This window comes from Macrobrachium rosenbergii, chromosome 50 (genome assembly GCF_040412425.1).
Source record: "Macrobrachium rosenbergii isolate ZJJX-2024 chromosome 50, ASM4041242v1, whole genome shotgun sequence".
Taxonomy (NCBI): domain Eukaryota; kingdom Metazoa; phylum Arthropoda; class Malacostraca; order Decapoda; family Palaemonidae; genus Macrobrachium; species Macrobrachium rosenbergii.
Genome location: NC_089790.1, coordinates 3,976,905 through 3,998,797, shown reverse-complemented (window position 1 = coordinate 3,998,797; position 21,893 = coordinate 3,976,905). Strand labels below are relative to the sequence as shown.

Sequence of the window (21,893 nt, the reverse complement as noted above, 5' to 3'; positions counted from 1 at the left end):
CTTCTTCTTCTTCTTCTTCACTTTCTCCAGAGACATCTCTGACGTCATCATACACGTGACTTTCCCCCTCTCCACTGTAAGACTGCCCGTGGACAGGACATTACCTCAGACAGGTGGTAACCTGTTTTGACAAGACTGCTTACTCAGCAAATTCATCGAGTTATGTGAGGTTTTATTCAGCAAGATTTCATTATATCAGTGACGATATCTTGATGGAGGTTTCAGATATGCATGGGATAGACGTACCGACGTTTGTGGACAAAGTTCATTAAACTTGATACGCGTATTAACTATACAATATCATGTAGTCTGTTTACCTTTGTTCCGTTAGCCAAAGTCATTATAATATTTATTTCTTGTCACAACAGAGGTGGAATTGTATTTCTTTCAGTTATCAGCGTTAATTAATCTTGCGCTGAATTTCTGTAAACAAAATTTTAATAGAAAACTTAAAAAGTAGGAAGAATTCTTGCAATTTCCTCGTAACATGGAAATATTGGTTAAAGTATAGAAAAAACATCTAAAGTAAAATATCAGTAAGCACATAAAATCAAATGTTGTCAATAAGGATATAAAACCAAATGTTGTCAATAAGGACATAAAATCAAATGTTGTCAATAAGGACATAAAATCAAATGTTGTCAATAAGGACATTAATCTGAGTCCTCAGTTCCACAATTTGCGGAACTTCAAGGTGGATTATTCTCATCTACAAAAGCAAAGTAAAAGTGATTCTAGTCACCAGAATAAGTAATCAATGAAAACATTAAAACAAGTAAAAAATGCGCCAAAGTTTCTCCGGCGCAATCGAGTTTCTGTACGTCGTATAATCAAGGCCACCGAAAATCTTTTGGTGGTCTCGGTATAATGCTGTATGAGCCGCGGCCCATGAAGCTAGCCACGGGCCGGTGATGGCTTGTCCTATATCGTTGCCAGATGCACGATTATGGCTAGCTTTAACCTTGAATAAAATAAAAACTACTGAGGCTAGAGGGCTGCAATTTGGTATGTTTGATGACTGGAAGGTGGATGATCAACATACCAATTTGCAGCCCTCTAGCCTCAGTAATTTTCAAGATCTGAGGGCGGACGGACAGACAAAGCCGGCACAATATTTTTCTTTTACAGAAAACTAAAATTGCTTTCGATTTTGAGACGATGAAGAGTGAGCAATCTGAACTTCCAATCGACTTAGTCACAGTCATGTGTGTTAGACATTAACGACTCGGTTCTGTAATCTAGACGTATTAGACCTGATTCATAGGAATAGTAGGCGTTTTTTCGATTGATTTTGTCATGCAACTTATCAGAAATCTTTAGTCACCCACCAGGAAGTTATAGTCATTCAATAAAACCTGGTAGCGACAGAGAATGATTATCAGGAGAATAAAATGAAAGGTAGTGCTGTAGAGAATTGACAAATCGTTTCCTCAAAACAATCAGCTAGCTTTTATAAAGCGATGTTTTCACCTATTTATTTACAGACTCTGAATCCAGAAATTATTCTTAATCTGAGGAAAATGCATTGAAGAAGCACTTAAACGTCTTAAGATAACACAGAACACCTCGATTATTTAATTAAAATGCCACTCAAATATCGTACTCAAATTAGTAGCAGAAATGTTACTCTGTTAAATATTTCCCAATTAAATTTACGAAAATGTCATATTATGTATCAATATAACAGTTTAACTGGGCTTATACTCTAAGTCAAGAAGAAGCATGAGAAATGCAAAAATGTTATCATTTATCTGCTCAACCAGCCGACCCAATTACAAAGGGGTATTGGCGTCTACTGTGGTTAGGGAAAAGGATATAGGCCTAGCGACCTCACTCTTGGAGATTTGCTGGGGAACAGACGCATTATGTATATATGTACTCGAATGTATATATCTGTATATATATTCTTGAAAATTCACTATCAATATTTTCTGTTTTACCTGAGCTTCCTCACTTTATATATATATATATATATATATATATATATATATATATATATATATATATATATATATATATATATATATATATATTACTTTATAACGTTAGCAGAAACAGTAACATAAATAATTGCTACACGGTCCTGAACTGTGAGTTTCTCAGACCTGGGGATTAGGTCGGATTTCTTATGTGGGACAATATAATATTATAGCTTTGTTTTTTTCCTTGGTTAAATAACTTGGGATTAGGCTGATTTATAGAGAACAGGATTAACATTGGTTTATTTTGATGAAGGATAAACGTTTTTGTCTACCAGAGAACAGTGTAATTTTTGGTGTGTGTATTTAATATATATATATATATATATATATATATATATATATATATATATATATATATATATATATATATATAAATATGTATATATATGCATTATATATGTGTATACATATTAGAGATGATTCAGTAAAACTGATTCTTGACATGTCTTATATGTTTGTGAATGATTTAAATAAATGTATCACTGACTGCGTTACCAGTCCATATGATTTTGTACAACAAGTAAAGGATTATGCATTACATTATTTTTGTTGCAGCCCCATTTTTGCATTCCGTTCCATGAGCTGCACTGATATTTTCAGTAATCAGATTTGACGTCGTAGACATTACATGCGTATGAAGGCGGTAGATCACGTAGAAGTCGATATCTGTGAAGGCCAGGTAATCCGTTAAAATTGTCAGGTTCTTCACTCAGAGAGAAGCAGCGTTGCGTGTGTGGCCTTTCCCAATCCGGACGTCACTACAGGCATCAGAAATTAGTCCAATGTTTTTAATATCGATCGTTTCACTGCAAGATAAGAAGTCGATTATCTGATTTCGCCGGGTGGACGTCGCACGAAAACTTGAGGTCATAGTATACGTGAATTCGTGGTTATGGGGTCAGCTTATAGATATTGCCATGTTAGCTCAGTTTTTGTAGTTGATTTCATATTTTCTCAACTCGTGTTTTACAAATACTTCTGGACAGTGCTGCGTGATTGTTCTTGAACCATTTGACACTGTGTAGATACAGGCTTTTTTTGTTTATTTTCGTGAAGATTTTCGAAAATCATCAAAGATAAATTTGGCTTAGTAGATTTCACTGATTAGTCTTGCATTTAGGACATAACAGACTGTAATGATTTTAATCTTTTTAGAGACTATCTTATATGTATTCTCCTAAACTGCGAGTATTACACACACCTTAGCAAGCATTTTCTTCGCTGCCTAAAAACAGTGGTGCCTTCAATTAAAAATAAATATGTACAGTATTTCCTGGCCTGCTGTACTTGCAGACAGTTCTTATGCTAGTTCATGAAGCCACTTTTGTGAGGTCAGCCATAGTTGATAAACGTTTGATCTTTTATGGTTGCTGTAACTGGACGGTCTCGGTACGACTGTAGTTAATCAAGGTACTTTTGCATAGTCATAGTCGAGGCTATCGTCATCACCTTTCATTGCGTTGGCATAAAATTGAGGAATATCTCTCAAGGAATTTTCCTGTATTTAATCTGTGACTTTGTATTTAGTTTCAGAGCGCAAAACGAGGAATCATCGAAGGATTCCCAGAAACATTCGTTCAACAGTATTTCGTCACTGGGTTAGAAACAAAATTACTGCTATAAAAAGATGTATAACGTGTTCGGTAGGCCTAAACAAGAGGAAGGCAAGGTTACAAATCTGAACATTTCTTCTTCGTAGAGGCAGCTTTCTTTATTTAACACGGGTCCGTCGAAATAAAGTAATAATAATAATAATAATAATAATAATAATAATAATAATAATAATAATTGAATGACAAAAGGATGGGGATTTATTGCAGAGGAGGGGAGATACTCTTGTTTTAAAGGAATTGAAAGTTATAGAAGTCAAGGAAAGCTCTCTCTCATTGTACAGCAAATATGCACAGTATATAATTATTTTCCCGGAAACACTCACACATTTACATGCAGTAATATATCAGCAACCTGGCTTTAAAATAAATCAGGGCCTGTTTTGCATAAATTTACATATGAATGTGTCTGTATGTACCTGAAAGAAAGGAATTTATATATATATAATTTATATATATATATATATATATATATATATATATATATATGTATATATAATATATATATATATATATATGTGAGTGTGTATAAAGATTTATATATGTATGTATGTATGTATATAATGTATGTATGTATAAATATGCGTAAATTCCGTATGTGTCTGTTCAAGTCTACACAGAATCTTTATAGAATCTTTATACATTTTATATAAATACACAAATACACACCTCTAAACATCGCTACTCTCCCCAAAGTAATCCAGCCATAATCTAAAAGCATTAGTTAGAACTAAAGTCAGCATTTTTCGGGACAAGTATTTGTTTGACTGATTTCCCTAAACAATTTTCTCCGAAAAATAATCTCATTCAGCAATTTGCCTCTTGTTAGTTCCAGCAATGATAAACCGATGTATTTATTCCTCAGTAGCAGTAGTTGTTGAATATATGATGTATCATATTTTATGTTTTTCAACAGTCAAACGTATACTTTGCAGCTAGGAGTGGTGTATGCCGACTGGAGAGGAAGGTAATTACCCTCTAGTGTTGTTTGACTCTTCTCTCTCTCTCTCTCTCTCTCTCTCTCTCTCTCTCTCTCTCTCTCTCTCCCCTGTTTTGCATGCGCTTGTGACTGCTGAATTTCCATCATCGCCCCACTTCTTTATGAAGGCTTTAGAATAAATGAAAGTGGAAATAGATGCTATTTCAAGGGATCTTATTCTCCCAGTAAGCGCATAACAGTAAACCATCCTACCAGGTGATGAATTTACCTATGATGAAGACTGATCATTTTTCTGTGCATGTTGCTTTTGACTCGCCATCTTCAATTCCACTTAGTTCACGTTTCTCTCCTGTATTTCTTTGGTTTTCTACATCGACAGCTTGCTCGCACTTTCAGCTTCCAAAAGAAAATAAACGTATACTTTTGATTACGTACCGCATTTAATTAATACCTTTTTGGAGTGTTCGCATAAATTCAGGCAGGAATTGTTGCTGGTTGGGTAGGTACTTTGTATTGTAATTAAAATTCTCCACTCTTTTTGAATGCTTATAGACATAATATTCATGTATGATTATCAACTTACTAGAAATTACTCTTCAAATAACCTTTTATTAATATGTTGCTATACTATTAAAGCGGTTATATATACAAATATTTACTCTGCTTTAGGATGACCACTGCTGAATTTTACATGTGAACTCACTTATTCAGGATTTTTGCTCGAAAGGATAACAATAATCGGATGCGTATGTAATGAAATATTCTTTGCATATATTGAAATTTTATTGCTTTATCGACAACGTACTGTGAATTTTCAAAGCATTATAACTTGCAAAGTAGAGAAGCCCAATAATGTCGAATATTGATTGCTCTGCCTGCACGAACGTGCAGTGATCTTTTTGTGATTTTTTCGAATACACAAGTTTCGCCTTGATACCCTGAGTTCCAGCATTGTTCGACATGAAGAGCTGTTGACAGCTAAAGAATGTAGAAGAGTACAATGAATCCGGTTATCAAGCACTCTTGAACTGATGTCACCTCTTCTGTCCTGCCTGTGATATCAAGACAGTCTAATTCTGTCCTGTCTTCCTCTGTCCTATAAATTTCTAAATAGGGAGCGTTCCTTGTTCATTGAAAGAATAAAGAAGATAATGACTTTTCTCCCTGGTTGCATAATTTTTTCTACCATCCGTATTAGCTGGAAACATTGCTCTTCTGTGTAGCAATCTTAGAACACTGCCCTTCTATGTAGCAACCTTTTCCAGCCATGCATGAAGGGAGAATAGAAAGGAAAGAGAAAGAATGAGAGAGAATGTAAAGAATTAGATCTAACTCCAAGAGAAGTGACAGAAATGCCTCCTGGAGGAGGTAAGATTTAGTTACAGAAACCACTGTAATATTGGGACAGAGGGAGTTCACAAGCGATTTCAAGAAATACAACTTACAGCATATTTGTGCTAATACTTCCCGTGTGTGTTAACGCATGCAGTACACTATCATATCCTGAGTTCTTACATGCATTCCATCCCACTAGTAATGCACACACAAACACGTGCACATACCTTCAGACCAAAACACAAATCTATAAAGAGCTTCAATTTGAGCTAAACTGAGAAAGTTGCGATACCATTTGTTTCTGTCCAGCTATAATGAAAATTCTGTTCATTCTCACACTTACGCTGTTATGTATGAGTGCATATAGTGGGTAACATTAGGACGGTTATAGAGATTCCTCTTATGATCTTGAAAGAACCAAACAAACGAAATATGTCTACGATGATCAAGCAGAGTTTAGGTTTAACAATAAGTTGGTAGGTTCATTGCATGGAATTTTTTTAGTAATTTGCTAAATATTTCCTAAAATGCCATTTAGATAAGGGGTTTCAAAATCCCAATAGAGAGAGAGAGAGAGAGAGAGAGAGAGAGAGAGAGAGAGAGAGAGAGAGAGAGATAATTTATTTATGAATGTATGTGTACCTTTACATATGAATGTACGTGTGTTTGCTTTACGTGTGCATGTATTCACAAGCACCTGATCATGCAAGCTGGCTAAAGTTTCGATGATTGAAAAATCTGACTTTCAGTATATTGCTTTATATTTAGCCTTATATATTCCATACTCCTCAGTCACTTGATATAAGAACTTACAACAATTTAGTAGTAAATTCTCTGAAAGCTAATTAACCCAATCTTATTAATCTTTGTACTTGATTATACAGACTTACAAAATTGCAGTTGTTTAAGCACAAACATTGTGAACATATTTTATTTCATTTATTTTTGTCATTTTTATCACCAACCTAATTCCTCTTCTTCTTCTTCTTCTTCAAAAGTAATACACAATTTTATCTAAGTTTGTTTTTCGAGTTAAGCATAGTTTTCGCACATCCTTTACCCAATGTATTAGCACCTTTTGAAAATGTGTAACACTAAATTCAGAGCTTTAAAAAAAAAAAAAAAAAAAAAGTAGCTGCAAGTGTCAAATAATGATTCGAAAGCGCAAAAAGTTTATAATTTTTCATTTTAATGCTTGATTATGCAGGCACTTGTGCAACGTCACAGCAGCCACGGAGTGTATAGTTCCCCTTCTCTGCTTCATTTGATCTGTTCATCTTTAAAGGGTCTATATAAGTCACTTAGCCTCCACTGTCATTTTAAGGGCAGTGCACGGCTTCTCGTTTATTGCTCACTTGTCCCGGTTCAGATAAAATTTGACTGTACCCTGACACGCAATTTGGTGAAATACATTTCTTGCCAATAACACGACGCATTTATTCTTTAGATTAATACTCTTGTGGTTTGTGAATTTGAGAGTTTGTTACGCAGATTGCACGTCTTTAGGCTTAGCATGAACTAGTGTGGGGGACCATGAGGGGAAACTTGGGTTTTTTCTTTTTGTGGGGGACAACAATAACGAGAGATTTACTTAAAAGGCAGTGATGAAATACTCTCAAAACACAATAGAAACGCTGGGAATAGTTTATGCTTCATATGCATCATTTTTCAAGAAAGCAACCCTTCACCTCATATCATCTAAAAAGCAACAAAACTATGCATCCTAATCTAACTCCATACGACGGATTATCCTACCTGACCTGGGTCCCTTGTTCTCAAGTCTCCTTCCCCCCCAGCCGCCCTACACACACACACACACACACACACACACACACACACACACACACACACACACACACACACACCTTCCAAACTTCTAAAATGAAAAAGTTAATCGGCGTCCTTGACCCCACCTCCAGCTAAGGAACCCGAGTCAAATTCCACACTAAAGAAATTCATCCCAAGTGACCCACTTGAACCGGACCTCAGCTTACCTCACCTTCCTTAAAACTTGCCTTACGAAACCAAAGAAAGGACCAGGTTCCCCATGGTCAAGTCATTACTTGGTTCTAGTTCAGATCACACATACGCTTGTGCGATATTTACGCTAGACAATTGCGAAGACTACTGGCTGAAAGTGTTGGCGGTATTTTATGTACCATAGAAAAATGGCTGTACCTTCCAACATTATTCACGGAACATTTTCGTCATCGTCTACGTGCCCCATATATTTCACGAGGAAAATGACGCTGCTGTAATCTGTCACTCCCTTTTGGCAAGTGACTAATTTATATTCCGTTAGTCCTTGTTTAACATGGATAAATAATAACAGAGAGACAAGCATTTCCAACTAGTTAAGACACCATTACTTCTTATACATACATTCACACATGCTGTATATATTTATTCAGAGCCAGTGGGTATACAAAATTACAGGTTTATACATTGTACAGGTACACACACACACACACACACTCATGCATATACACACAATGTGTGTGTTTTGGCAATGTACACTGGTATGCAGTTACGATTAGGTTGTCACTGCGTGTTTACATTGCGACAGCTTCCTCTTAACGTCAATGCTTTGGTTTTTCCAGCCACCAAAATGCCACTGACTTATTTCCTGAAGCCGAGTTCACGGAGAAGCCCTCAGGTTGACAGTGGGACCCCGGGGGAGGAGAGAGGAGGCAATCCTGGCCAGAGGTCCCGAAGAAGTACCCTGCAGTGCCCAGGGCAGAGGTCAAGAGGAAAGGGGCTTGTGTCTTTCGAGTCCTAGTCTGCTGGTCTCAGTGTGAGTCGCCCCTTGATGAGTTACGCTGACTTTTTTTTTTTTATGGGAGGTCTTCGACACATCGTATATACCGTAAAGTAATCTTGCATAGCTAACCTGTATATCCCATTAGGCATAACGTTCACTGAGTGTTCTATGCATTAAGTAAAAAAAAAAACACTGTGTTTTAACTCCATCCATCATCTGTATAAACGTGCAGTGTCAAATATTATATAATACTCCCCTTTGCTGTCAAACTATCGGTGTCTTTAAAAACCACGTAAGAGATAACGCTCCGTTTCAGATAGTTTAAGAATATTTATCGAAACCTTTTGTTAGTTTAGCAAATGTGTCAAATTTTATAAGAGAAATCATATATATATATATATATATATATATATATATATATATATAATACTCATTGAGATGTGCAACAGAGAAATTGAATGACGGAAATCAGTCAGTCTGTGATCATACGGAAACAAAAGACACCTGTTAGATTGTGCCCATTAGATTAAATCAAGGAATCGGAACATCTTAACAGCAAACGGGACAGAACTCGATCTCTTTCGGGTCCCAGAGGGTTATTTGTATAAGGCAGGGTGGGTTGACAAGAGACATTCCATCAATACTGTCCCCCGTTGTCCAGATGATCAGTAAAACTCTGGCTGGCGTCTTGTCAGCAGCTTTTTGGGTGAGTTGTTTAAATCTCTCTCTCTCTCTCTCTCTCTCTCTCTCTCTCTCTCTCTCTCTCTCTCTCTCTCTCTCTCTCTCTCATCGTATCGTTAGGTTTCATATCAGTAGTGTAAATCTATAAACAAAATGTCAATGTGTTAATAAACAGTTTCTTCACATCCCATAATGTGATAACGATTGAGGAACGGATGTAAATTGGAGGAAAGTATTGTCAACGCGAGAACAAACTTAAGAGACTCCCGCTTGGAGTGGACCAATACCATTCTTTTTCCACTTTTTTAAGTTGTCTCGGCTTTTTTGTAAGCATTTTTTAAATACTGAAGAATCCATTTTCATCCTTACTCAATTCTTTACGTGTGCCAGATGATAATATTATACAAAAAAAAAAGGAATATATTTTGGTGTGTACATAATGACCTTTGCCCCCTCCCTATTTTTCTGGTGCTGCATGGCATATGTCTATATATCCTATTTCTACTAAAGGAAGGAGGTGAAGTACCGAGACAGATCCTTCTGAACGAAGTGTTCTTGTGTCGTGACGCTCTCGAGACGTCGTAGGTTGCCACGGTTTGACCTTGCGCGATGGGCTGGTCACTTTGACCCTCCTGCTCTCATTAAAGGAGAATTTCAGTTTTCGAAGGAATAGGTTGATGGCGTGTTAGCATATATGCAAGTGTATTGTATACATAAAGTACACACCCGCATACACACACACACACACATACTCAAGCACGTAGATTTAATGTTCGATATGTATGCGTTAAAATAAGTATGTATATGCAAATATATTGATATACAAATATATGTATATATCATATATAAGTGTGAATGCGTGTGTGCATGAATAATACAGTATTTGTGAGCGTTTATACGATATGCGTATAGACATACAAACATGTTCTCATTTTATTTAATCATATATATAGGCATACATATATACATACACACACACACACACACACACATATATATATATATATATATATATATATATATATATATATATATATATATATATATATATATATATATATATATATATATATATATATATATATATATATATACACATATTAATCCTGATGAGCTTACATCTCTACTTTAGAGTTATCATAATTTTTCTTTACAAACAAGCTGAATATTTTACAAAGGCTATGTAATTCTTTAAGGTTACTGATACATAATTGCAGAAAGTTCATGATTATCTCTTAAATGTGTTCTTGGGCACATCTTGGATTCTTCCAAACATCTATCGGATACTTAATGAAAACCTGATTTTAATCAGCTAATATGATCAACACAGTAGCTTGTAAGACGAAGTTTATACCCAGAAATAAATATAAACAACATGATTATATATGTATGTTTGCACACGCGCAGTTCAGCTCTTGGTGTATAGACGCATGTGAGTGTGCGTGTGTTTGTGTGTGTGTGTGTTTGTGCCAGTAACCGTGAGTTGACACTCGCACATATGCAAAATGCCCAATATCCCACTGAAAGGAAACAACGGTTTGAGAACTGTCATTTGGTAGACCTGCTTCGACTGAATTTTTAGATAAGAACTGCACGGAACTTTTTCAACATTGATTTTAGCTTCCCATACTCACATTTTAGAGCAAACTCCATCGCTTACATCAATGAAGTCTTGCCAAGGAGGACATCCCCTTCTCCACCCACACTGATAAAAAAAAAAAAAAAAGACATTTTAAGTTCAAACTCATAGGCTATAGGACCGCTGCGTTCCCCTCTCTTTGATGAAAGTGTCTTATCGAGTTTTACTTGTCAGTTTTTTCTAATCTTTTGAAGTGATGCAGTTTTTTCTAATCTTTTGAAGTGATGTCTTTTTACACAGTACGAATTATTAACGAGTGATTAATTAGCCCTTTTTCAATGAGGTGTAGCGACAGAGTAGCGGCATAAACCACTCCTGGGAAACTTTTGTGGCACTGAGTGGAATCTTTTATCTTTCCCTACTTTTTTTATTTTTATTTTACTGTGTATATGGTAATAAGCGTTCATTGGGGTTTCATGCATCTTGATATGGTATTTCCATGAGTTATTACTTTAGTATTATTATTATTATTATTATTAATTATTATTATTATTATTATTATTATTATTATTATTATTATTATTATTATTATTATTATTAATGATTTTGTTGCTCTGTATAGTGGAGTAATGGCAGTTCTTGCCCATTATTATTATTATTATTATTATTATTATTATTATTATTATTATTATTATTATTATTATTATTATTATTATTATAGCATAAGTAGCTTTGAATCCAAATTGCAAACGACTCGACATCTTTTCTACTGAGGCCAATGTCCAAAGATTCATCAGCTTATTACCAAATATACACGAGTAGTGTTTACCCAAGACTCCTCTCTCTCTCTCTCTCTCTCTCTCTCTCTCTCTCTCTCTCTCTCTCTCTCTCTCTCTCTCTCTCTCTCTCTCTCTCTGCTATTTATTTGTGCTTGATGTCGCCTTAGAGTGATGATGAATATAATGTCACAACTACAAGCCTCTGTGTAGATGAAGAAAGTACCAGTTCAAGATTATATCGATGGCTAATCATAATAATGTAGTGTGTTTCTTAGTATTAAGGAAGGTTTAGCCAAATTCTTCTGTATATCATTGGACCTTTCTTCTCCATTTTCTCTCCCCGTTTTCTATTTCTGCTTCTTCTTCTTATTCTTCTTCTTCTTCTCCCTTTTTTCGACTTAGAGATCAGTCAACCCATTTCCGTGGGAATTTTTTGGGCAACCAGTTTCAGTTGTAGGAATTATTTGATGGCTAAACGTAGCAGTAATTCTGGTAGTAGGATATGTATGTATAAGTGTAAATGTTTATACATATGCATTCTTTAAAATAAAAAAACAATTTTTCATTTAAACAATATGGTTTTTTGTAATGGTGTGCTAAAATAAACAGTGCCATAAATCTCGTGTTTCAATTCCCCCATGCAAGATAGCAGGTGTTTCTAATGTTAAAGAGTTTTTAGAACCAGTATTGCTGAGAACATTTAGAAAAATCGTAGCATTATGAAAATAATATCCTTGGAAAAATTATATAAAACAGATTAAAAATATCAATGATTATCGGCTGAGATGACAATTAACAGAACTGGAGATTCTACTTATCACGTTGCAAGTATTTTTTACGATTCGTGCTCTATTTCAGTCATTTATTCATATTCACATTCATCACTACTGTGGTTCTTATGATTTTATTTATATAATCAGTGTTCTTATGGAAGTAGAAAGATAAGTATGGAAGGCTGCGTTTTCTATGCGATAATTTGTAGGCAAACAGAATGGTCCACTTGAAATGAAACAGGTCTATTCCTGGTCATTTTTTATGTTTCTGCTTAGATAACCCTTCAGCAGCCTGACCTCGATTAAGTCAATTTTCTTTCAGATTTAACAATGCGACGAATCAGCTCCCCTAAAGCTGGTCGTTTTTCATTGGGAACACTTAAACAACTAGATAAGTGGCTGAAAGTTTGCACGAATTGTGTGGGATCGACAGAAATTTTTTTACGGAATCGACCACTGCATTGCAGAAGAATGAATAAAAATAATTTACCTTGCTAGGAGGAAAACTGCAGTGAAAATGTGGATTATGCTCCTTTGGATACTGATAAGCATTGCTGTTTTCTGTCGGCTTTGTTTTTCCAATTTTTGTAGGTCATTCTGGGACGCTTTTAAACATCGACAGTCTACACGAAAGAAAATGCCCAATGAGATCATGTCTAAGATTGATCCTGAGGGTATCGCCATTCTGTTCCAGGATGTCATTCGTCGTGTTTCAGTTATTTTCCATCTCTAGGAGAAGAAAGGTAAAAAAGTTATCTGAGAATAATCAAGACAAGAAGAGGCGTCGAATTGCAAGACGATGATAAAGTATCCTGGTGACTGTTGTTCCAGAGTAAACCTGAGATTTAAAAGAAAAAAAAAAAGACGGGAACATTCCACCCTCTTGTTCAAAATAGTTAATCAAGGTACTAAGAGATGGGGTGCAATAAAATCTCAAGTGATTTAGTGTATGTAAGGGGTGTTTAATGTGCTGCTGATGAGCCTTCAGTGTAAGTGTATGGTGCAGCTAAATGTCGTGGGAGCTTTTTGCATAGATGATTCATTCACGAATGGTAATGTAGCAATATTTTTTCTCATAGTCTTTATATTAATTTATATAACTTTTTATGACTTTATATAACTTTATATATATATTACTTTATATAATGACAGTGGATACAGAGGAAACCAGAAGCTTCGAAACAATGCTAAATTTCATAATGTAAACCTATGAAGAATATATATACTGAAATAGTGGAGATGTAATACTTCCATGCCTTATAACCTGAAATTTTTTATTAAGACGTTATTAACTTCCCTAATTACATTTCCTAGTTTTAAAGCAGTTATGCCTAACATGACGTTTGGTTGGATCAGAAGTGTGATAGATAATGACACAAAGAAAGAACGAGACAAGGAAAGAATGAGATAAATTATAAAAATCCGTGACATGCGGTTGCATATGAGATATAGAAGCAAACAAAGAAATTCCATTAGAAAGGAATTCTTGAACTGGCCAGGAAGAAGTTGGGTTGTGTACACCGTTATGGTTGAATATTTCATTGAAAGTTCAGTTTTCATTTTAAGTTTTATTTTTATTTGTTCAGAATTTTAACATCCATTTTTCTGAAGTGCTTTGTGGTCAACTTTGCTGTTGGTGTGACACTTAACATCGTTCAATCTTTGATTCGATCAATAGCGAATGCTTAGAATTCTTTCCTAAACAAAGAGGAAGACGACACTAAACTCTCTCTCTCTCTCTCTCTCTCTCTCTCTCTCTCTCTCTCTCTCTCTCTCTCTCTCTCTCTCTCTCTCTCTCTCGCCGAATGCATTCCCGAGAAGGCTGGAATTTCGAAGAGCAAGAAGCATTAAGTATTAAAGTTACCGAGGCGACTGGAAAACCATTCCCACGTTCTTAGAATGCCGTAGATTCTTTTGCCTGACTCAGTCAGTTCCCGAACTAACTTCTGAACAAAGACTGCCGGGTCATTAACATAGGGCTTGAGAAGTATTTGCAGCCGAAAAGAAACTTGTCTGGGATAGACTAGGCCCTATTAGATCTAAGCTTGGAAATCTCTTAGTGTGACTAAGCTTTGAAATCTCGTAGTGATTATTGACTTATTGACAACAATATTTATCAAAAACAGTAGTCTAAGTTTCCTAGATTATAAGGTTAAGGATTGTGCAAATGAGGATCCTTCAAATAATTTTGAGGATCCAATTATTTCTAGCGGGAAATATTATTCAGATATGAAATAATATTCGCCCTTAAAACGATATTTTTCTATGGTATAGTCTACGCCTTCGTCCTGAGGTCACGGACTGTCAATTGTGTTCATCTGAACGATGATCTGTTCCAGAAACCTCCCAGTGATGTTATACAGTGTTGGTAAAAGAATGCAATGCATACCACACTTGTAGAATAAAGTATGAATGCGTGTGTGCTTCATTTAAGCACGCGTATTTTGTAGTAATAGACATAAATGCGCTCTAATGTTGCAATACTTATTAATAAACAAATGTGGTAATGTGACGTGTTTGATATATATATTATATATTTATATATATGTATATATATATATATTATATATATATATATTTATTTATATGTATATATCTGTATGTATAGTTACCAACGACCTAATTGATTCATTAGGTCAGTTCACAGTGTATATTACAAGGGTTGCTAACAGGTTTTCTGGCTTGCTTGGTAATCTAATCATAGGGTCCCCGCTGGATTGCCACTAAACTAAAGGGCTACAAGGGCTATATATATATATATATATACATATATATATATATATGTGTGTGTGTGTGTGTGTGTGTGTGTGTGTGTGTGTGTGTGTGTGTGTGTGTGTGACCGTCCCTGACTTCACTTTGAAGGAGTAAATTATACATTGTAGAAATATTGTTTTAAGGGCAAAGATGAAGTGTAATTTTTTAGACATAATCATGGGATAGTCTTAAAATTATTTGGAAGATCTTCATTTGAGTAATTGTTAAACATTATATTAAAGCAGATTAAACGGCTGATAACTTTCCCTGTTAGTAATCATACTAGGAGATTACCTAGCATACAGCGAGTTCCTTTCCGAGAACTTGTTTGTAATCCAACTAATTAACCTAGGCATCCAACTTTGTAGTTAGCCTACAGCACAGGGCATCGTGAGGTAATAAAGCTTTTAGTCAAGACAATATGGCCTTTGTACAAGAAATAAAATCGGGCTTTGAAAAACTTGTTTCACGGAATATTTTGCAGGATCCTATTTCATTTTCTTTTAAGTAATGATTGCGATTGTTGCATTGATTATATCAGTGAAATTCGAATTCAGTGTCGTTTAATATTTCCTGAAATAATTCAGACACATCCATCCATTCATATTTGACTACATCAAATATATACGTGCTAAATTTTCGTCTATAAACTTGAGATTACTGCTCAGAAGTTCCGGCTATTAGTCATCCTTGAAACATCTCCATTTGTGTATTTGACATACAGAGGTCTCTCTGGCATTGCATCTCGATAAGTGAGCGAACACTCTTCTGTTATATTTGCTTTGGCTATCGTCTTTAATATAAAAATCTGAATGATTTATTTAGCAGTAGCTGCTGGGGCGCTTTTCATTAATGCGTAGTTTCCCTCGTAAGAGATGCTTGCTAATGAAACTTAAGGACCTCTGGGCCTGTCCATAAGATATGCTTAATAATATAATAATAAAATAATAAGAATAATAATAATAATAATCAGGTCTTTCTCCTCTAGATCGAGAACGGGATATGCTGTATATCAGGTCTACAATAATATTCAGTGGTTAATATGTTGATTTTATAAAAACGTTACAAGAGCTTTCAAACCCTGTCCCTGGTTAGACTGAAGATGAACCCAGAACAGGATTTGAAAGCTTTTGTGACGTTTTTATAAAATCAACATATTCACCACGGAATATTATTGTGGACGTGATATACAATAATAATAATAATAATAATAATAATATTAATAGTAATACTTGAAGATTGTGAACTCAAATGTCAGTCCTAAACATTATCTCCATTTTCATTTGACTATCCTAAGGGTTTCTGCGACATTACCACATCCATATTTGCTCCCTACATGAAAGAAACGGTAATTTTGGTATGACATTAATGCAACCTATTCCAGCGAGAAAAAAAAGAAGAAGTTAGGAAGCAACTCTGACAATTTCCATTCATTACCATCAAGCGTATCGTATGAACCCGGATGCCATAATTACCGTACGAACAAAAACAAAAAAAAAAAGCTTTCATACAACTCTTAACGCCACAGCTAAAAGGCTTATTCCAAGAACCACAAACACCAGCTCAATTAACGCGCGGAAGGGCGCCAGCCACCAGTCAAAAGGTATGTAACCCGACCTGCGCTGGATAATTTGTGAGGCAGTTCCGTCTAAGTGGCGTTGGTATTTGCAGTCAAGTCGTTCTCGAACACTCGATTACTCACACGCGAGGTTTGATATGCCGAGGCGAAACTGAAGGTTGTCCAGACAAAAGTGCAATGAGTCTGACGCATTCATGGCATTATTACATTCTCTTACATTGTCCTTCATTCTAGACCAGACGGAATTCTTCTAACAACTGTCGTTATATCACTAATCCGTTTAGGTGGCTAACTGAAAACGGGGTAAATTCCACCTAAAGCTTGGCTGGTGGTTCATGCGGTTCATTGGAATAAAAAAAAATGGGGAAAAAATATTATCCACTTCGGTAGATTCCGGGCCTTAGAACATGAATATCTTCTAGTAAAGGAAGGACTCCAGACATCCTATGAAAACAAACGAGTGGGTATTCACAGGGATTCTCTCTGCCACTCAGGCACGACGCCGTGCACCTCTGAAAAACATTAAAGTTGGCACACACACACAGGCAGCCCTCTCTCTCTCTCTCTCTCTCTCTCTCTCTCTCTCTCTCTCTCTCTCTCTCTCATACTTCATGAATTATTAAACCTGAACTGTTTACCAAACACGCGAAGGATATTTCGTTCGACGATGTCTTTTGCATTAGTAATCGTGTATTCTCGTTGCCATACTTTCCGAAGTAGCATTTTCACCAATAGCCGTTGATTCTCCGTTGCCATTGATCGCTACTCGTCAACTGCAGCGTTGGTAAAGCGCACGGTAAGATCACGATTGCTCTTGCAAGTGAATTTGTTGCACAGTTGCTTGTTGCTGTGGTTGCTGGCCTCGGCAGAGTCGACGCTTGACGCCGCTCCTCCTCCAATTCGCGAGCCACGGACCTTGTCGATTAATATTTCATGAAGTGACTGAACTCTCTCTCTCTCTCTCTCTCTCTCTCTCTCTCTCTCTCTCTCTCTCTCTCTCTTCCATCCTCCTTCTTTACCAGCAGAATTCACAGCACGGCAGCTGTGACCACCCACGCAATTAGCGGCTGTCACGCAACTCTCTTTGTCAATTCTCTCTAAATCAACGATAATGGAAACTAACTCCTTTCTTTGTCGAGTCTAATCCACTCGTAGACGAAGTTCGCCCGTCGTTTCCATCGATTGTGACAAAGGTAAATCAGGGAGATTGCAAACTGTGAGGAGGAAGTTGAAACAAGACTTCCTCTTTAAGAAAAACCAGCGCAAACAAGACTAGAGAATGAATTATGGTAAGTCATTTGTATCGAACGCGGAGCATAATGTTACTAGGTAGAATCAATGTAAAATGCTTCAGTGTAAAGTTTGTTACCGTTATGATGAAATGATAGAGTAATTAATATGCGGAATTTCGTTTTTTTTTAAGACACAAAACAAGCAATTTGGTAGCTCCCAAATTATTTATAAAGTTTATATCGCTATTTACTGAAATTCCTATAGCTAGTGTTATATACAACTCAGCTATTAGCTTCATTGAATACTGGGATGACTAATGAATACTGAGAATATCTGGGTGCGTATCTGTATAAAAGTAGTTTAGTATGAATGTGAAGATAAAGAACTAGAGCAAAAAATTAGGCGTCAATTCTTGTATAACATCCTGTGAAAAAGTAAGTGAAATGTGGTAACAAACATCCGTAGATTTATGCAGTTCAAGATACAGTCTTGGACATTTTCTGGAGCAAGCGAGTATACTAACCCCTCTTTGTTTTTATCGTTGTTGGTCATTTTTCCTTGCTTCCAGGGGTCATTCGGATTATATTCTCAAAAATAAGATCATTTTTTTTCTTTTGTTTTGCATCCAACGACCTTTCAGGTCTTGCACGTCCATTTGTAAAATAGTATTATAATACCCTTAAACACATGTAATTATAACACCCTTAAACATATGTAATATAATCATATTTCCCAATAAAAAAACAATACTCATAATCTTCCTTATCGTCAGTAATATAATGAAGACTTCTCTCTCTCTCTCTCTCTCTCTCTCTCTCTCTCTCTCTCTCTCTCTCTCTCTATTTCATTACGTGGTGAAGTCTTTCTCACTGAAAGGAATTGTGGATCATAAAACATTCGTGTTGACTGATTTTTTCATGTAGTACGTTGTCTCATTTGTCAAAATGATTTGAAAGTTTTATATTGGTTGAAGAATTACAAGCTTTTATTATTATAGTTTCTGATTTATTTTGTTAGGGATGAGCGTGACCTTGGCCAGCTATTCTAAATAAGAAATATTACCATAGAAAGAATACCACAAGAGATTTGTTTCATACTCTGTATTCCACATTCCTCAACAGCCTTTTCTTCATTGTGGCATTTCAGCATTCTTTAATTAAGCATCTAATTACATCTAATTAGGCATTGCCTAAGCCCTGCAATATATATCAGCAATGAAGCAAGACTATTTTTCGTTGCTCTTGAAATTCGAGTCAAAACGACACAGAGTACACCAAGATATAACGGCAATACCCAGCAGGTAGCCGTCCACACGTGATATATCCTCGATATCGGCAAGGAATAGCTCCCAGGGACTGCTGTGATTCCGGGGCCTTTATTGCCCCCTGGGGCTTTCTCAGGTAATACGGACGTGTGGTTATGGTTCTCAGCAAACATGACTTCTCTCTTTCTCAGGTTGGCTGGAAGAAGGACTTTCTTGTAGGAGGTCGCGTCTTCTTTTTGATGTGGTGGTCTTTTGTGGTATTAGTCTCTCTCTCTCTCTCTCTCTCTCTCTCTCTCTCTCTCTTAGAAGCTCATCCTAATTCTACCTCAATCATTCTTGATATTTCTTAAGGATTATCTTCCTAGTACATAATTCATACTTAAGTATTATTTTCTCTCTCTCTCTCTCTCTCTCCTCTGCTCTGCTCTTTTTATTATCATTTTTCTCTCATAAGATCTTAATTCTCCCTCATTCTTTCTTGCTAACTTGTGAAGATTATCATTGTAGTACATAATTCACTACATAGTATTATTTACATCTCTCTCTCTCTCTCTCTCTCTCTCTCTCTCTCTCTCTCTCTCTCTCTCTCTCTCTCTCTCTCTCTTATTATCATTTTTCTCTCATAATTCCCCCTTAACCCTTCTTGCTATCTCTTGAGGATTATCGACCTAATACACAATTCACTACATAGTATTGTGTTTATCTCTCTCTCTCTCTCTCTCTCTCTCTCTCTCTCTCTCTCTCTCTCTCTCTCTCTCTCTCTCTCTCTCTCTCTCTCTCCGCAACGTTGTCTCAGCTCGTCATTTACTTCTCATTATTGTAGTTTACTCTATACTATAATTTCTTTTACACTCTGTAGGAGTCATCTTTAGTCTCTTTCATTTGCCTCCCACTTCAGTTGAGCGTTCTCGTCCTTGTTTAGTATTTACTCTGCTCCACAAAAGACCTCCTTAGTTGCTCCTTACAGATACACTTTGCTGCCTTTACCTTAGTCTACCTGCATCTGTTTCCTCCTGATAAGAAAGCCCTCTGTAATCCAAACTCTCTTCCACCACAATTATCCAACGTATCTCTTCGTGTCCTTCTTACTCCCAAGAGAATTATACTTTTTTTCTTTTTTTAGATCTATTTTCCCTGTATTCTCTTTTCATTACTGTACCTCCTCAAATCACAATCATCAATCTGTTCAACGTCCATTCTTCATTTCCATGTAGAAGTGTGGTCTCAGCAATCCTTTTATACATGCTGGGTAGCAGGTAGGTGAACCTAGTTATAGTAATGGATCAACTCCTGATCCCTTATTCCCTGGTGTACGGTTGTTAATCTATACTCTGTCGAGCACTATTAAGCCACTAACTCATTCCAGCACTAGCCATCTTATCACCTAGAAACCCAGCTTTCCATCCAAGCTTTTCTTGACCTTAAAATATCTAACTACATTCCTTACTTCGTGACTATTGATTCCATTTCAAAGGAACGTTCATGCTTCACATAACATTAACACATTTATATCCTGGACCTTCACCCTGTAGTGACATCTGAGTTAAAATTCTTCCTCCAAATCGTATTAATCTTTCTTGGCTGTTCTTCACTTGATTTTGCAAATTTTTTTCTTTCTTTCTTTAACTACCTTACTTTTCTCCCATAGCTTTGTTGTTTTCTCATCCACATGCCGAAGTTCTTTATCACTGATCCTTCCATACATCACACTGATAGGTTTATTTCCACCCTCACTGATGTTGGAGATAATGAGGTCCCCACCTTTTCTGTTGGTGAGATGAAACAAATTAATCAACACTCATCACAGATTCTGACGTCATGGCAAAGTATCCAGTATTCTTGATAGTTTCTGTACTTCATCCCCTTTGAACTAATAGTACAAACTCCATCCCTACGGTTTTCTGGTGACTACCCCATCTTCCCCAATTTCCTGTAAACAGGGTCTACTGTTAGTCTGAGTGGCTCTGGGGTGTTAACATATGAACCTTTGCTCCGTAATCTTCTTGAAAGGTTTGCTACTTTAGTAACCAAATTATTGACCCTGTGGCACACAATGGGTAGTGTCTTAGCCAGTTACTGAGATTTATATAATTCTTTGTCAAGACATTCTTTCCTACCTAATCCTTGGTTTGAGTGTTCTTGTTCCTCAGCTATCTATTGGAGGAAAAGAATTTCATCAGTCATTTTTATAAATTGGTTTTGAGATCATTCGTGATTGCTGTGTATTGGGTATAAAATGCTGTAGTTTTGTACGTCAGAGAAAGGAGTTTTCATGCACAAACAGGAATATCTAGGCCTTACCCTACCAAAAGAATTGATTGTAAAAAATAGAAACGACTTGTCTCTTCAACAGTAAAATTGAAAACAAAATTCTGTTGGGCAAAAAATAAACAATTTTTTTTAGGATACTATTTATTGTACATAAACTATGACAATATATCAGCAAGTACATCTGATGTACATAATCAGTTATATTCCTCAGTATTGAAAAAAACAACGACTGGACCAATGAAGCATCTCTCACTCAAGGCACTAAAAAAGATTCACTCAGCTTTCCCATCATTTGGCTTTGCACTCTCTCTCTCTCTCTCTCTCTCTCTCTCTCTCTCTCTCTCTCTCTCTC

At 36.1% G+C, this 21,893-nt stretch overlaps 1 protein-coding gene across 6 annotated transcripts in view; it reads left to right on the top strand.

The window, feature by feature from the left end:
• Positions 1-12,285, top strand: part of LOC136832509 (uncharacterized) — a 52,485-nt gene extending 40,200 nt beyond the window's left edge. For 3 of the 6 annotated variants that reach the window (XM_067093418.1, XM_067093419.1, XM_067093420.1), the window contains exons 4-5: positions 4,509-4,559; positions 8,468-12,285. In XM_067093418.1, coding sequence (XP_066949519.1) covers positions 4,509-4,559; positions 8,468-8,528 — 112 coding nt within the window. In that variant the 3' untranslated portion in view covers positions 8,529-12,285. The remainder of the gene's footprint in view (positions 1-4,508; positions 4,560-8,467) is intronic. The other 3 variants (XM_067093423.1, XM_067093422.1, XM_067093421.1) reach the window with 2 other exon arrangements.
• The last annotated feature ends 9,608 nt before the right edge of the window (positions 12,286-21,893 follow it).